The sequence below is a fragment of the Marmota marmota genome, unplaced genomic scaffold (assembly GCF_001458135.2).
Source record: "Marmota marmota marmota unplaced genomic scaffold, marMar, whole genome shotgun sequence".
In the NCBI taxonomy this organism is placed as follows: Eukaryota; Metazoa; Chordata; class Mammalia; order Rodentia; family Sciuridae; genus Marmota; species Marmota marmota.
The window spans coordinates 5,883,228-5,901,015 of NW_025999891.1; the positions used below are offsets into that span (position 1 = coordinate 5,883,228).

The 17,788-nt window shown below is 48.7% G+C and overlaps 1 protein-coding gene and 2 long non-coding RNA genes across 4 annotated transcripts in view; 1 reads left to right on the plus strand and 2 right to left on the minus strand.

The window, feature by feature from the left end:
• Positions 1-6,641: 6,641 nt before the first annotated feature.
• Positions 6,642-11,009, minus strand: LOC125613630. The gene is made up of 3 exons (XR_007344190.1): positions 10,524-11,009; positions 7,823-8,117; positions 6,642-7,337 (listed from the first exon to the last, which is right to left on the minus strand). It is a non-coding gene; the product is annotated as an uncharacterized LOC125613630 (long non-coding RNA).
• A 3,096-nt stretch (positions 11,010-14,105) lies between these two features.
• Positions 14,106-17,788, plus strand: part of Rab11fip4 (RAB11 family interacting protein 4) — an 81,624-nt gene continuing 77,941 nt past the window's right edge. For both annotated transcript variants that reach the window (XM_048794549.1, XM_048794560.1), the window contains exons 1-2: positions 14,106-14,193; positions 15,529-15,617. In XM_048794549.1, coding sequence (XP_048650506.1) covers positions 14,187-14,193; positions 15,529-15,617 — 96 coding nt within the window. In that variant the 5' untranslated portion in view covers positions 14,106-14,186. The remainder of the gene's footprint in view (positions 14,194-15,528; positions 15,618-17,788) is intronic.
• LOC125613627 overlaps positions 15,531-17,788 on the minus strand; it is a 27,876-nt gene continuing 25,618 nt past the window's right edge. Inside the window, exon 3 of the long non-coding RNA XR_007344188.1 lies at positions 15,531-15,726. This is a non-coding gene — a long non-coding RNA (uncharacterized LOC125613627). The remainder of the gene's footprint in view (positions 15,727-17,788) is intronic.

Sequence of the window (17,788 nt, forward strand, 5' to 3'; positions counted from 1 at the left end):
CCTCCCTGTCTCTGCTCCCGCTACCCCTTCTTGAATCACCATTCCTGACAACTGCCGTGCTCTGTTCTACTACCCTGTAGGCCCCCACTAGTCACCTCTGCCAAAGTTCCCCGCATGCAGCGTCCCCAGCCTTCTGGGCTCTCTGCCTCTTCTGGGATCCCACTGTGAGGTTTTTGAGTAGCGTCTTCTGGGAGGTTGCATTCTGATGGATTCTTACTTTCCCCTGTAATACTATGAACTGTTTTTTAAAAGGACAAAAGAACTTTCCTGTTTTTTTCCCCTCTGAGTTTAAAAATGATCCAATTCGTTTTTTAAGTTCAGCCAATTAAAAACTGTGGGAAGGGGAGGCCCAAGGATTAGCCATCTCAGCACATTGAGTTGCCTGTGCTGACAGTTGTGTGGCCAGCTCCCAGAAGGGCCAACCTAGGAAAGTGCTCATTTATCTTAAGTCTGCTCCAAGTCAGCTTCTGGGCTTAGTCTCCATAGTTTATTCCTTCTAACTCATAATGAACTCTGTCGCTCAGAGAGGTTGAATCATCTGTCCTTGGTCACACAGCTGGTAAACGGAGGAGGCAGGATTCCAGCCCAGCTCTATCTACAGAGCCTGGGAATGACACACTGCCTTGGGCATGTGACAGTATGACAGATCAGCTGTACACTTTTATGCTGCTCCCTAGGTTGTTTTTATTTCACTCAAAAAATACAGCAGGACATCTGTCCTTTTCCTGGGAGCTCATCTGTCTCCCCACAGGGCTGAGGAAATGTTTGCAGAAGGCGAGGACAGTCAAGACAGATGCAGGCACAGGTCATCTGCTTCAGAGACCACCCAGGCTCTGTCACTTTCCTTCCTATTCAGACACCAAACAAAGCTCGTGTGGGTGGCCATAGGGATTTTGGATAGTAACAGACTCGGGTTGTGAATGAGGGACTGAGGGATGCCTGGTGCCTGGTGACATTTGGACCTGCTGAGGGTCTCTTAAAAGCAAGTTGTTTCCAGCCGTGGTCTGGAGGTGACACTTCCCAGGAGGCAGTGGCCTGGATTCCATGTAACTGGGCCGGGGTGCTAGCTGGCACCCCAATACCACATAATCCTTCTCCATGTGTGCACTGAGCATCTTCACTCCTAAGGCCTCCTTCCCTTGGATGCCTTTTACCCCAGTGCGTTCTTGAAGAGGGGCTCTTCATCAGCAGCCCTCCAGCCTTGAGAACCAGGAACCAACACAAAATGGCTTAACTGCTGAAGCAAATGCTTTTTTATTTTTTTATTTTAATAACATCAGGACCCAAAGTAGGGCAGCTCCAAGGCTGGTTATTTCCAGGGCCCTGAGGTATCACCCAGGATTCGACCTCCTTCCAGTGATTTCCCCAAGAAGCCCAAAGTGGCATCCACTCTCCAGGAGGGGAAGAGGGAGGAAGCACTTCCTGTGGATGGTCTCCTCCACTCCCCAATCAAAGACAGTCTCTCCTCTCTGCAGATGTCTCCTCAAGTCTCATTGGCCAGAGATGTTCAACATGCCTTTGCCTGAACCAATTGTTGGCAAAGGAGACGAGCCCACCTGGCTGACCCCGCCTAGTCAGAATCATGCTCAAGGTGAGGTGCTCTGAGGCGCCTGGTCCAATAGGAAGTGGGCACCTCACCACACCAGGGCTGTCTCACCCTAAAGGAGAGGCCTGGGGCATCATAGAGGTGAGCAGCAGAATCTGCTTCAGTTCTTGTTATTATTTTTTAACTTTATAGAAGAGAGGAAGTACAGGGCTCAGAGAAGTTGAGTCATTCCTCGGGGCCACCCTGTGGGTCCTCAAACCATTTACTTGGTGAACTGCCTTGGATGGAGACATTTGCCTCCCTGCCCTTTATTCCTTTCTATATCTCTAGCTCTGATTTTCTTCTCTTCCTCCAACTCACTGGCCACCTCGAACATTCCTGGAGAATCATTATGATAAGATAGAATTCCAAGCTGGCCGAGACCTTCATGGTAATGTCAGCCAATGCCCTCATTTTCCAACAGGGAAACTGAAGCCCAAAGAGAGGAAGGGGCTCACCAAGGCCACTATGGAGAACATTGATGGTGGAGTGTGATGGACTTAGGGACAAGAAGCAGACCATGCCTGAGGTTAGAGGCTTCCTCCTTTATTACCTGGCCTGAGCTGCAGGACAGCCCAACTCAGCCTGCTCCTCCTAGGGAGGGGCGCCCTCAGTCTCTCTTTCTCTCTCTTTCTTTTTTTCTTTTTGTACTAGGTATTGAACCTACAGGTGCTCTCCCACTAAGCCACACCCTGGCCCTCCTTTTTATTTATTATTTTGCTAAGTTGCCCAGGCAGGCTTTGAACTTGTGGTCCTCCTGCCTCAGCCTCCCAAGTAGCTGGAATTGCAGGCATATGCTACCACACCAGGCTCCGGTCCCTTGTTGTATACCTTTTGCACCTGATATTTCCATGGCACTCTGCAATCTTCAGTGTTCTTGAATCTTGGGCTGGGGATACAGCTCAGTTGGTAGAGTGCTTGCCTCACATGCACAAGGCCCTGGGTTCAATCCCCAGCATCACACATGCACACACACACAAAAATGTTCTTTAATCTTTACTCTGACATAGTCTCCTTTAATCCACACAATGGCCCTGGGAGCTGGATGTTATAGATATGGAAACTGAAGCCAGAGAGATACTGTGACTCACCCAAGGTCACGTAGTGAGTGACACACAAAGCATGTGTCACAGAGGATTTAATGTTCTGACTGTGCCTTCCCACAGAGGGGGTGGGCTTGTTGGGGGTGGTTAGAGATTGAGAGCTGGACAGAGGCAGACTCTTCCACCTAGCCCAGGTTGCAGGGACTGCTAGGACCCTCTTTGGAACCCTTCCTCGTCCATGTCTGCCCCTGGTTTTGCTGAACTCCTGCCCAGCTTCCTGGCCCTCCCTTCCTGAGAATGAAACGAGATGACCAGTGGCTGCCTGTGCCCTTTGTCCTGCGGGCTCTAGAGTACAGGGCCCCATTGTATGCTTGACATCAGGCAGCTGGACCAGGGGAAACTGGGTAAACAAGCAGGGCACATGTCACCCTGAGGCCAGGGGAGGGTCAGAGCCCCTTGTGGGGAGCAGGAGGGACTCAGGAGAAGTTTTCTGAGGGGGAGCAGAGCCCCTGGGGCTTTGGGACACCTCTTCCTCCTCTCTTAGCTGCTATGCCTTGAGGCAGGGCTGCCTCTGGTCTCCTGCTGAGGAAGAGAATGACCAGCTGCCTCACAGGGCTGTGGAGCAGACCCAGGAATGACCAGTGGGAACTGCCCCGGGGAACTGGGTTCAGGGGTTACGCAGCAAACTGGGGAGCAGAGCAATGCCCTGTGTAAGAGCATGCCAGAGCAGGCACGGCAGCACACACTTGGGATCTCATCTACTTGGGAGGCTGAGGCAGGAGGATCACAAGTTTAAGGCCAGCCTGGACAACACAGTGAGACTCTGTCTCAAAACAAATAAATGAATAAAGTGCATGCTGGGACTCCCACATTGTTTCCATGGGAGAATTGGGCCCTGTGTTGCCAAATCCAATTTGAAAAGCCAGATAGCCCAGTTTGGGTGTGCAGTTTCTCAATTAAAAAAAAAATTAAATGTACATAGAGTAAAATCCATTATTTTTCAGGATGGTGGGCGAGATTTGTAGTTTCATGAGTTTTAACATTTGTGTAGATTCCTGTAAGCACCACCTTAATCAGGAGACAGATCCGTTCACTGCCCCCCAAATTCCTCCTACTACCCCTTGTATTCAGACTCCCCCTTTCTTCCTTACCCTTGGCATCCACTGATCTGTTCTTTGTCATCATAGTTTTATTGTTTCCACATAAATAAGAAAAAAAGCTATTCCTTCTTTCTTTGGGGTGCTGGGGATGGAACCCAGGGTGTCACACATGCTAGGCAAGTGCACTGCCTCTGAGCTGCATCCCCGGCCCATATGCCACCTCTGGAGACTGGTTTCTTTCACTGAGCAAAATGTGTGCACAGTGCATCCGCGTCACTGTGTCAGGGGTTTGTGCCTTGTTATTGCAGAACACACTGCTTCTTCGCTCACTGGGAGGAAATTTGGGATGTTTCTAGTTTGGAGCAGCAGTATGTGTCATGCTGCGTAAACCTCTGTGTGCAACATCTGTATGAGTATGAAAATAAGTTTTTGTTTCTCTAAGATAGGGAAGGACAAGGAAGTTCCCCTCTATTCCTACTTTGCTGAATTTTTGTCCTAAATGAATGTTGAATTTTTTCAGTTGGTTTCTCTGTACCTTTTGCTGGATTTTTCTTCTTTAATCATGTTTCGATTACATTGATTTTTAAATGTTTAACCGACCTTACTGCTTACTGAATAAACCCCACACGCTATGGACTTGATTCACACACACACACACATACACACGCACACACACACAACTTGCTAATATTTTGTGGAAGATTATTGTATTTATGCTCATGAGGGATATTGGCCTATAATTTTCTTATACTGCTTTAGTCTGGTTTTGGTATCAGTACCACACTGGCTTCATAAAATGAATGGAGAGGGCTTTCATTTTCTAGAAGAGATCATGTAGATGTATTTATATGTTCCTTAAATGTTTGGTGAAACCATCCGGGCCTGAGATTTTCTTTCTTTTTTTTTTTTTTTTCTTTTTCTTGATAGCAGGGTGGGCGGATACTGAGATTGAATCCAGGGGTATTTTACCACTGAGCCACATCCCCAGTATTTTTTATTCAGGGCCTCACTAAGATGCTGAGACTGGCTTTGAACTTGTGATCCTCCTGCCTCAGCCTCTTGAGTTGCTGAGATTACAGATGTGAGCCACTGCCCTGGGCCTGAGGCCTTCCTTTTTAGAATGTTGTAAACTAAAAAATTAACTTACGAGATAGCTATAGGACTCTTCAGATTATCTGTTTCTTCTTGCATGAGTTTTGGTAGTTTGTATCTTTCAAAGAATTGGTCCCCCTGGGCTGGGGTTGTGGCTCAGTGGTAGAGCATTTTCCTAGCATGTGTAAGCACTGGGTTCAAATCTCAGCACCACATTTAAATCAATAAATACATGAAGGCCCACTGACAAACAAAAAGAAATTAAAAACAAAAAAAGAATTGCTACGTCATTTTATCAGAATTGTAGAAATTATGTGCACAGAGGTGATCATGGTGCTCCTTTCTTAGCCTTTTTCTTTCCTCCTCCTTGTCCTGAGCTGGGGATTGAATCCCCAGGGCTACACACGGGCTGGGCAAGGGCTCTACCACTGAGGGACATCCCGGCTCCTTTATTAACCGTTTAAAGTCTGTTGGACTGTAGTAATATCTCTGCTTTCATTTCAAATATCAGTAATTCGAATCTCCTCTCATCCCGCCCCGCAATCGGGTTAGAGTCATCAGTTTTATTAGTCTCTTCAAAGAACCCAATTTTGCTTTCCTTGATTTTTCTCTATCATTTTTCTGTTTCTAATTTACTGATTTCTGCTTCCTTCCTGTTCTCAGCTTTGGGTTACTATGACCAGAAGACCTGACAAGAACAATTTAAAGGAGGAAAAAGTGTATTTCGGCTCATGGTTTTCAGAGGTTCAGTCCGTGGTCAGCTGACTCCACAGCTTGGGGCCTGAGGGGAGGCAGAGCATCGTGGCAGGACAGAGGGAAGCGGCTCAGGACCCCACAGCCAGGGAGCAGAGGGAGAAAGAGAGAGCTCCAATCACCAAGGACAAAATATAAACCCCAAAGGCACATTCCCAGAGGCCTATTTCCTCTAGCCACACCCTGCCTGCCTGCAGTTACCAACCAGTTAATCCATATCAGTGGATTGATTCACTGATAAGGTTAAAATTCTCATACACTAATCATTCCACCTCTGAAGTTCTTGCATTGTCTCACACAGGAGCTTTTGGGGGACACCCCACATCCAAACCATGACATTCCCTCTTCCTTTGGGTTTGAATTTTATGTTGTTGTATTTTTTATTTTAATTTAATTTAGATTATTTTTAATTTCCCTTGAGAATTCCTCTTTGATTTATGAGTTATTTAGGCAATGTGTATTTGGACATTTTTCAGATGCCTTTCTGTTATTGGTTTCTAGTTTAATTCCAGCATAGTCAGAGCACAAACTTTGTATGACTTCAATTCTTTTAAGTTTATTAAAGCTTGTTAAAACCCTGAGATATGACCTCCTTGGTGAATATTCCATGTACATATGAAAGGAGTATAGGTTTTGTTCTTATTGGGTGGAGAATTCTAAAAGTGCCAGTGAGGTTAAGGTGGTTAGTGGTAGTGTTCAGGCTTTCCGGATCCTTATTGATTTTCCATCTGATTAGTTCTATTGATCACTGGGGAGGAGTGTGCAAGTCTAGGACCATAATTTTCAATTTGTCTTTTTCCCTTTTCAGTTCTATCATCAGTTTTTCTTCATGCATTTTGAAGCTCCATTATTAGGTTCATGCAGATTTGGGATTGTTACGTTTTCTTAGCAAGCTGATTCTTTATTATTCTTGTTCTGATTAGATCATTCTATAATTCTAGCACTGTTTTTTTCCCATCATCTCCATCCTACTAGTGATCCCATCCAGATAGTTTTTTAACTTTAGCTAATATGTCTTGTAGTTCTAAAATTTCTGTTTAGTTTTTTTCAGGTTTTTTTTTTTTTTTCTCTACAGAGAATTTCTATATTTCCATTTATTTCAAGAGTGTTCACATTTACTTCATGGAACATGGATAGGTTAACTGCTTTAAAATCTTTGCCCTGGTTTTTAATCCTCAGTATCAAAATCAAAACAGTTAAAAATATTGTCTAATAATGACAATATCTGCCTCATCTTGGGTTGGTATCTATCTGTTGATTGTCTTTCCCCTTGTACCTTGCTTTTCCTGTTTCTTTGTATGTCAAATAGTTTTGGATTGTGTCCTGGGCATTTTGAATATTATATTACAAGATTCTAGATCCTGTTAAAATCTTCTGAAGAATGTCAGTATTGTTAGGGGTTTTTTTGTTTGTTTTGGTTTTTGGTACCAGGGATTGAACCCAGGGGCACTTTACCACTGAGCCATACCCCCAGCCCTTTTTTGTATTTTATTTAGAAACAGGATCTCACTGAGTTGCTGAGGCTGGCTTTGAACGTAATCCTCCTGCCTCAGCCTCCTGAGTCACTGGCATTACAGGTGTGCCCTGCTGCACCTGGTTGTTTGAATCAGGAAATCAACTCAATTATGTTGAAGCCTCAGATCCCAGCTTACCCTCTATGAGCTGTGGTTCTAATGCCAGTTCAGTTTTCAAAGGCCTTGCAGTACTATTCAGATCCAGCCCAAACATGCACACTCCAGGGGCCATTCCATTCCATCTTCATGACTGCCATGGAGAGGGGTTTGGGAGAAAAGAAAACAAAAACCAAAACAAGGCATTTCTCTCCTTCTGTTTGCCCCCCCCCCCCACCTCCTTCCCCCGCAAGAGATCCCTTTCCCAGCTTCTCATCAGAAAGAGAGTTTTTTTTGGAGCTATTTCTCTTCCCACCTGCTGCACAGTTCTGGGATTTAAGCCACAGAGTCTAAATCAGAAATATGTGAAGAAGCCAGGCGTCACAAGCCTGTAATCCCAGAGGCTTGGAGGCTGAGGCAGGAGGATTGTGAGTTCAGAGCCAATCTCAGCAACTTAGTGAGGCCCTAAACAACTCAGCAAAACCCTGTCCTTTAAATAAAATGCAAAAAAAGGCTGAGGATGTGGCTTAGTGGTTAAGCACCCCTGGGTTCAATCCCCAGTGAAGGAAGGAAGGAAGGAAGGAAGGAAGGGAGGGAGGAAGGAAGGAGCAAACAAAAAAATAAATTTAGAAAACTCACCACTGTATTTGTCCTCGTGTTTTTTTTTTCCTCCCGAATTCCCTTTGCAGAGCCCGTGTCTGGTTTGGCGTCTCTGTCCAGGGTTTTCCACTCTGATAGCTGGGGAAAGACAGTGTAGGTAATGTGCTTCCTTCATTTCAACGAGAACCAGCAGGCTTCCTGGTTTTTGGCATCTAATTAGCAAAGTTAAGCCCATCAACAGGCCTCATCCAGAATGCTCCTCAGCAAACTCTAGTTTCTCTTGAAATTAGCTTTTCCCTTGGTGTTCAAATTCTTAAAGGTTCATTGAGTTTTTCTAGATGAAAAGAGAACAGAACACAGATGTAGTCTTCCCCTAGTCAGAGCAATCCCCAAACTTATAATAATAGTAATAATGATAATAGTGGTCATAATTATTGTAACAGAAGTAGTAATGATTAACAGCCTGAGCTCCGGAGCCCAGCCACCTGTGTTCAGCTGCCCCCTAAGAGGTACAAGACCTTAACCCTGCTCCTTACTCTGTTTCCGCACCTGCGAAGTGGGAGTAATAATAGTACCCTCTGCCCAGGTTGGCGTGTGAGACTTAAATAAATCCACACAGAGGGCTTAGAACAGTGCCTGGCACAGAGGAAGAGTTATGTAGCATTACCTATTATTAACTCATAATTTGGTTAGTAATAGGAACGGCTAACATTTATCTGGCATCTCACCATGCAGAGGGAACCTCACCACAGCAAGAACACCAGCTTATCCCCTCCGAGGCTGGGACCTCAGAAGACAGAAGGCTGGCTGGATGCTGAGTCCCTCTAGCTTGCAGAGTCTGAAATGAGGGAGGCGTGGGTGGCTGGCACCACTCGGGAGGATCTGGCTGGGAACCAGTGAGAGCAGCAAGGAGGCTCTGGCAGCGCAGCGTCTGGTCTGAGCTAGAGATTGCCCTCGGGGAATGAATGGGGGGAAATCAGCTTGAAGAGAAAGGCAACAGAAATAGAAGGGAAGCCTGGTAATGAGCGGCCCCAAAAAGGAAAGATCAATATTTTACAGCCAGAGAAACAACCAGTTTCCCTGGCAGCAGGCTCAGTAGCCCAGCTGCATGTGCTTCAGTGACAACAGCTGCTCCTGTCTGTCCTCTCTGCCAGGCCCAGGGGTGTTCTCTCTTTGCCTGGAGCCTGGGGGAGCCTGGGGGCTGCCTAGCGGGCAGAGTGTGTGGACCGAGGGCCACCCTGGCACCCTACCCGCGGTTAGTTATTTGCTGCCTGCCCTGGGTGAGATTGGGCAAGCCCCTCCCCTCCCCGGTACTCCCTTCCCTGCCTGGGAAGAGAAGGGCTACTCAGCCAGGTGCATCCCCAGGGTGTGTTGCAAAAGGTTACCAGTGTTGAGGAAGGTAGAGACCCTTCATGACCCGGGTAGGGGTCCCAGCCATGGGGATAAAGTTCTTTGACTACACAGAGTACCAGGGAAGCGGGGGGGATTGAATCAGCCTTCAGTGAGGATGACCCTGTAAGAGTCTGCTGTGACCAGGTGAGGTCTCCCACCTTACAGGGTGTAGGAAGGCCGTGGAAAGCACTAGCAGATATTCCAGAGTGGGTCAGGGAGACCTGGTTCAGGAGTTACCGTGTGGTGACTTTGGCTTAAGCTGAGCCTCAATTCCCTCAACTGTAAAATGAGGACTATAATCATAGCTATTATTTTCACTGCTCTGAAGATGAAGTGAGACTACATCCAGAGATCAGGGCCACACTGCGACTCATGAGGAGCCCTCCGTGGGCCCAGCAGGAATGATCCTTACTTCTCTATAGAATGACACCATTATTCAGAGTCATCGTGCCTATGGTCATGTATGAAGGAACACTAACCAGTATGTGTTGTTATAAGAACTTTGCAATGACCCTGTTTTCTACAGGGCTGTTCTGCAGTGTGCACGGCACTTTTCGTGACCGTGGCTCTGGGACTTCCACTCTTTGAAGAGCCCTATGGGAGAAGCCACAGAGAAGGGAGAGCATGGGCTCAATCCCAGCACTGCTATAAAAAAGGAAGGAAGGGAGGGAGGTCACAACAAGCACAAAACCCCAACTGCAGCCTGGGCCACAGCTCGGGGGCACTCCAAGGACTTCCAGTGGCTCTCAGGACTCTGTCTTCCCATTATCAAACAACCCCAGCCCTCACCTGTTGGGGACTGGCTTTCCTTGGAGGCAGAGGAATGGACATCCTGCCCCAGCCATTCCCGGCCCCAGGGAGTCATGGACTCACAGATCACAGAACCCTGCAGCCTCTAGGGTGCATTTGCCTTTGAGGCTCTTCATCAGTCACCCAGCACCCTGGGGCAGACTCTGCCCTTGACTAGCACCAGAGACAATTAAGGAATAGCCCCTGGACTTGGAGAGGATGCAGGGCTGAGCACCTGTAATACTAGCCAGGAGAGGGAGAGAGGAGAGGAGGTGAACTGTCAGCTGGGGCCGTGGTGGGCTCCCCCACAGGTGGCACCTGGGCATAGCTATTCTCTGATGCCACACCATTGCCAGGCAGTGGCAGAGGCTGCCGTGGCTGGGTGGGGGTAGGATTGGCAGCCATAGTGCTGAGGAGCCTCTCTCCAGGCAGGAGCTGGCAAAAGAAGCCTCTTTCCTCCCCCACTGAAATTCTGCAGGCCTTTCCCAAGACCCCACTAGGTACCAGACTCAGAGAGGGCATTGCACAGCCCTCTGCCCATCCCTCACCCCAGACTCACACCAGAGTGGAAGAGCAGGGCCAGCCGAACAGAGGTTTCAACACAGTCGCGAAGCTCAGGAGGGAGGAGGTGACTGTGGCGGGGCCTCTGTGCCTGCGGCTCATCTTCCAGAGCTGCTGGGCCCAGGCCCCTGATGCCAGACCACTGCAGTGCCCAGGGCTCAGACCCCTGCTGCAACAGCCATGCTGGAAAAGTGTCCCAAGGGCGGCAGGAAAAAAATTGTCTTCGTGACTAGATGATCTGTCAGCATGACTGGGCTTCGGTGCATGTGACAGCAGAGTGGGAGGGAGGACCAGTTGGCCTGTATTGGTGTGAACAGTCACAGCAGGCACAGGAATCCCCCTGCATACTGAGCTCCGTGGCTGCCAGGGCGCTCTCGTTTCCATCATCTGCACCCCAGCGGAGAGAATCCTGGAAACAGCCTGGCCTGGCCTGCTGTGCTGTGGATGCTGATGGTGACTACCAGATGGAGGGCGAGGTGCCTAAGGGCGAGTGTCAGTGTGCTGTGTGTGTGTTTGGTTGTGCGTGGGTGTGGCCATGTGATCATGTGTGATGAGCCAGTGGGACCAGCAGCCACCACCATCAGCCTCAGCAGGGTCGGGCCTGGAGAGGGTACTCAGCTGTCCCTTGTTGAATGAATGCATGAGTGTGCGTGTGTGTGTGTGTGCGTGTGCATGTGCACAACCTCTGTGCAGGTGCTGCCATTAAGTTACAGACTGATTTAGAAACAAGCTTTGGAAAAGACATGTCAAGAAGCTGAAATTCAGGAGTTGGAAATTTGTGGTGGGGGAATGACTCTAATTAATCAGAAAAGATAGTACTTACAAAATTGGCCATTGCCAAAAACATGGGAAAAAATACGCAGGGCTAGCAAGTTTGAAGTCAGTTGCTCTGATTGAGAACTAAATTAAGACATCTTGACAGAGAGCAATTTGTCAGCTGTTTTGTTGAACCATTTATATCTGTTTATTCGACAGATATTCATGAAACTTCTACTATGTGCCAGTCATGGCAAGCTACCAGGTATGCAGTGGTGATCAAAACAGAAACAGTCTTTGCCCTCAGAGAGCTGAGTTTGCAGAGGGAAGATATAAATTCACCATATAAACATATAATTACAAATTGCACAAAGAGTTTGAAGGAAAATTTAGGGTGTTGCAAGACTGGGCAGCAGCAGGATGGGTCTAATCAGATAGGGGAAGTCAGGATGGGCTTTTCTGGGGGTGGGGACATTTAATAGAGGTACAAAAGGAGACCTGAAGAATTAGTGTTGCCAGATGATGAATGGGGAGGACAGGTGTTCAGGATGTACAGTACAGAACCAGGTGCAGAGATGTACATTTGTAGTCCCAACAGCTCAGGAGGCTGAAGCAGGTAGATCACATGAACCCAGGAGTTTGGGGCTAGCCTGGGCAATATAGAAAGATCCCCATCTCTTAAGACAAACAAGAAAACAAACTAACCCCACCCCGGGTTTAGTTCGGTAGTAGAGCATGTGCTTAACATGCACAAGGACCTGGGTTTCACACATACCCACCCCTCAACACAAACACACAGAATAAGATATAGAGAACAGCATGTGCAAAGGCCCTGAGACTGAAAAGCTTAATTTATTTGAGGCATCGATGGAAGGTGAAGGCCAGTGTGCCTGGAGTACGTTGAGTGATGGGGAGGAGATGGGACTGAAGGGGGCAGATTTTATACTTGGGGGCCCATAATGTGGAGTTTGTATCTTATCCTAAGTAATGGAAAAATAACTGGAAGGTTTTAAGCACCTTCCAGTGGTTTTATAACTGGAGTGGATTCCAATTGGATTGGAGAATGAATTAGAGGGGGCTGGAAGTGTAAAAGGGTAGTTGAATCAGGAGACTTGCATAGTCCAAGAGGGAGAAAATGATGACCATGACCAGGTGAATCCAAGGGGTGACATGGAAAAGAATGTAGCGCTGGGATGCAAGCTACGTTGGGATCCACAAGGGTGTTGGTTGGGTGAGAGGGAGCATCCCCCGTGAAGCTACAGAACTGTGCAGTGGCAGGACGGGGTCAGGGGTGGATGTTGAGCAAGTGGTGCCGGAGGCGGTCGTGATTGGGTTGTCCCCTGACTGTGGGGGCTGTGGGGAGTGACTGTCAGTGAGGAAGCAAGCATCTGAGAAGCACAGTGTAGTGGGCATCCACACAACTGTGAAACCCCACGGCTGAGTTTCAATAGCAAAACGTTGGAAATACCCAAGTGTCGACTGTTAGAGGAAGTTGGGTAAGTGGTAGTGTGGCGACTGGGCAGAATCTTCTACAGCCACAAACAACGTGGGCTGCGCACACCAGGCTATGTGGACTTGTGTTTCTTTCTTCTTCTTGTTGTTTTAAATATTTTTTGTTGTTGTTGATGGACCTTTATTTAATTTTTATTTATATATGTGGTGCTGAGAATCCTCACACATGCTAGGCAAGTGTAAGCCACAACCCCAGCCTGGACATGCGTTTCTGATGTAGTGACTGCTGTGTGGGAGACAGACTCCCCAACACCAGGAGCAGCCAACTCCCTTAGGCTAAACCTTGTTTCCTAATTTCTTTTAAAACACTTCTTACTGGATCAGAAGAATGCACTGATTGGAAGTGTTGGCTCAGAGACTTCTCCCCGTGTCATTAGCACTTGATCCAAGAAATAGACCATCATCATTGCCTGGTGAGGTGGTGTGCACCTGTAGTCCCAGCTACTCCGAAGGTTGAGGCAGGAGGATCTCAAGTTTGAGGCCAGCCTCAACAACTTAGCAAGAGCCTAAAACAAAACAAAGACCACCAGCCAAAGCCCAGAAATTCCCTGGGTGATGTCACTTCTACAACACCACTATTTTGACAATCCTTGTTTAAAAAATTATTTAAAATTACAAATTATACAAGGTTTTGCCTCAAACCTTGTATAATTTGTAATTTTAAATAATTTATACATGTGTTATTATACACGTGTTACTTAATATCTCCTTGTTGACAAAGGAAAATTTGACCAAGGGTCTTAGAACTATAAAATACAGAAATTCTTTTTTGCTAAATGTGGTTAAAACTATGTCTTTTCAAAGAAAAGTGGGAAACAGAGTTTCTAGATGTTTTTTAAAGGGGTTTATGCTTGTTTTGTGCAAAAAAAACTATTATTTAAAAAATATTTAGTTGTAGGTGGACACAATATCTTTATTTTATTTTTATGTGGTGCTGAGGATCGAACCCAGTCCCTCACACATGTGAGGCAAGCGCTCTGCCACTGAGCCCCAGCCCCAGCCCAGAAACCACTATTTTTAAACCTCACAGGGAGCCTCTGCTTTCAATGGCCATCTTTGTGGGGCCAGCTTGGGGGAGGGAGCTCCGGGGGACACACCCTTGAACTCTGAGAAGCTACAGTGATTGCTTTCTTCACTTGCGGTGCCTCCTGACCTGTGCAGAATAAGGCGAGCCCACAGCTGCCAGGGGCTTGGTGCAGAGCCCAGGGGGACCAGGCTGGCCACACTGGCCTCCTCTTGGCTCCCCTCCAGCTCAGCCCCCCCACCCCAGTGCCCTGGACCTCCTCACACCTGTCTTCTTTCCTTCCCACAGGTAGAAAAACTTGTGAAATATCTGGATCCCAACGACCTGGGGAGAATCAACTTCAAGGACTTCTGCCGTGGAGTGTTCGCCATGAAAGGTGAAGCCCTGGGGCGGGTCCTCTGGGGCTGTCTTGGTCCTGTCCAGAAGGAATGGCCAGCGCGACTTGGGCTGCAGCCGGGATTCCTCCCCACAGGGTCCAGAGCCCTGAGGGGCCTCAGAAGTGGGCTCTGTCCCTGGCTACCCACGGGATAGAGGGGAGGGGTCTTCGGCTCCCACTGTGCCATAGCCCATACCCAGAGTCGGGGTACCTGGACCAGAGTGATGGTCCTTTTAGGCCTTCCCATGAGAGAAAGGCTCCCCTCTGGGATAACCAAACTCCCAGGGCAAGGGGGCACTTGTGCTTTAAATGCAGTTCTGGGTGCACCTGGGTAGAGCTGACTGCCTTCCCTCCCTCCCCTCTTCCCCCCTTCCCTCTCCTTCTCCCCTTAGTCCCTCCCAATTCTTTCCTTTCATGCCTGCCCCACCCTGTTAAGGAATCAATGTGCAATCCCTCCTTTCCACTGGTCAGTTGTGAGAAACGCCCAGGAACCAGAACCTGTTCCCTGTAACTTAGGACTGCTTGTGGGGAGAAGGTGGCTTAGTCACCAGCCTGTTGGACTGCTGAGGCCTTCCCCGGGGGTTCCAGGAGGCAGCAGTTACTTCTAGGAGTCCCCAGAAGTCCTGTGGCCTCAGCAGGGAGCCTTGTTTTCCAGTCTGGGTGGTCAGATCAGGGTGACCTTCCCTGCCAGGCTCCTCCTTTGGAATTGGGGGGGAGGAAGGAAGGAAGCCGAAGGGAAGCGCTGAGGGGCTGGTGGAGGACCGCACCCAGGCCCCAGCAAAGGTCTTCCCAGTGGATTTGTCCCAGTCTTTGGGCCACCGAGGACTGCACCTGCCATGTGCCTGTGCCAGGCATTTTGCCCAGTATAACTTCAGGCATCTGCTCAGGAACCTGGCAGGGAGGCCACCTGTGTAACTGGTCAGCAGGAGGTAGAGCCATCCTGGGGGGCCCTAAGGTAGACTCTGGAGTTTGCTGCCTTAGTTGGGGGCACGCAGCCTCGGGGATGTGCTGGGGGAGCTGCAAGCAGAGAAGCGTTGTCCTACATCCCCTCCTCCCGGGAGGCCTCCTGATGCCCTCTGCCCCTGCATCGGGAGGCCACAGTGCGCTGCTCCCTGGGGTTTGTCCCAGCAGAAAGATGTCTGGGTGAAGAGCTGCTGCAGTGCCCTGCCCAGCCTCCCCGCCACTGCGGTGCTCCTTCCGCCTCTGTGCGATCAGCCGATCAGCCGGTCTCTTAGGGATCCAGCCCTTCCCGCAAGGCCCACTAGGCAGAAGCAGAGCCGCTGTGCCTGGCAGAGGCTCTGCCCTCTCACTGTCTGTCTGTCTGCCTGTCCACAGGGTGCGAGGAGCTGCTGAAGGATGTGCTGTCCATGGAGAGTGCAGGGACGCTGCCATGCGCGTCAGAGATCCCGGACTGTGTGGAGCAGGTAAGAGGCGGTGGCCCTGAGCCTCCGCGCTCTGCTCTTCCTTCTGCTCTTCTGGCCTTGGCTCCATTTTGTGGTATCCAGGAGGACCCAGCCACTCCCTCTGGGGAACCTGTGGAATCAAAGTCAAGAAATCGGTTTTTGGACAGGTGCAGTGGTCAGGAAGCCCCAGCAGAGCGTGTAAGAGCTGGGCGTCCTCGGAGAGCATCTCCCTCCGCCCTCTGGTGCTGAGGAGAAACTGAGTCCCAGGGAGGGGAGGGGATGGGCTGAGGTCTGGCAGGTAGGGTTGGAATCTTTTCCTTTGCTCCTGTTCCTTCATTCTTTGAACTGATGAGTCCCTGTGTGTGTGCCTCCCTCCTTATAACAACTAATTCTCCAGTTCTCTGACACTAACTGGATGTCCAGCAATTCAATTCCGTCTGACAATACCCAGAGTTACTGCGGAATCAAGAGTCAATCCCGTAATACCCTCACTTCTGCCCAGCAAACTACATTCTCCGCTCCCCACAACCCCCTTCCATTTGATAATTCACCAGAACAACTTGGGAAAACACTATACTTAGGATTAGCAGTTTATCCTGAAGGGTATAATTGAGAAATGGAAGAGACGCACAGGACCAGTGTGGAGAAAGGTTGGTGCACCTTCCAAGCCATCTGTAGGCACAGCAGCTGCCCCGGCTCGTTGTCCTGTTTACCAGCCTGGAAGCTATCTGAACCTGGCCCTTCTAGTGTCTTTATAACCCAGTCCCCGATTCCTCTCTTCCCCTAGTAGGAGGGCCTGGAAGTTCTCCCCTTCTGACCCCCAGCGTGGTCCTTCTGGTGATGGGCTCCACCCTGAGCCATGTGGAGGTCCCACTTTGAGTGACTTTAGTAGCATAAACTCAGGCGTGGGAAAAGAGGGTCCTCAGGACTAGAAGTCACTCACATCAGGAAATTCCAAGGGCTTTAGGAGTTCTGTGCCAGGAAGTGAGGATAAGGACCAAATCTTGTGGCACCACAGTCTTCTTGGCTTTGTTTTGCTTTCTCCGAGTGGTGTGTTTACTATTAAACACTGAACTATTTTTTTTTCTAGACACTGCAGTGTCATCCTACAAAGAAACAGTTTAAGGTGCACTTGTTGACAGTCTCTGGGGTCCCTTCTGGCTGAAGGACCCCTGGAGCTAGAGGAGTAGTATTTTGGTTTCTCAACCAGGCGGGCTCCAAAGCCTCTTATCCAGCTCTGGTTGGTGCCTCATCGGGACACCCACACACACTCAGAAAAACAAACAACAACAAAAATCACAAGTATTTTTTATAGCTGAAGGAGGTCCAGGTCACTATCGTTCACTCAAGCTCTTTGTGGATTCCTGGGGCTCTCCCTGGGTTCTTTGGGGCAAGACTGAGAGAGGAGGAGCCCATGAGAAGGACCATAAGCTGGGTATAGCCAAGTGAAGAGAAGGCCAAGGCTCTTTCAAAAGACAAAACTACAATGAATTATTTGTAGGTTTGGGGATGTAGCTCAGTGTTAGAGTGCTCACAGCTGTGGGTGATCCTGGTCCCCAGCACCGCAAAAAAAAAAAAAAAGTGTGTTGCGGGGAGAAACTGGTTGTGGAGGTGCATGCCTATAATCTCAGCAACTTCGGAGGCTGAGGCAGGAGGATGGCAAGTTTGAGGCAAGCCTCAGCAACTTAACAAGGCCCTAAGCAACGTAGCAAGACCCTGTCTCAAAATGAAAAATAAGGGCTGGGGATACAGCTCAGTGGCAGAGTGCCCCCAGATTCAATTCCCAGGACTGGGGAGCAGAGGGTGGGGTTTATACATAGATCTAATTGGCTTGAATGTGCTGTTTGAGAGCCCACACTCAAGAGCAGAGCTGGGTTTTGTAAGCTAAGAAATAAGGCAACAGAACAATAGAAAAAAACCTGGTGGGTCAACATCAGGTTGCTTCAGTGTACTTTGTGAAAAGATTAAAGCAGAGGGGACTTCCTTATCATGCTGACTAAAACTGGCCTGTTTGGGGACTGGATTATCATCTCTCTCCTGATTTCTGGGAAGGTCAGATAACAACTTAGTTTCAGTTTAGTGGCATTGGATGTCAGCATGAGCACGTCTGTTTTGGCTTAGTCTGTTGGGCCTAGTGCAGGAGCTCTGACCAATCCAAAGGCCTCCTATAATATATATATATATATATATAT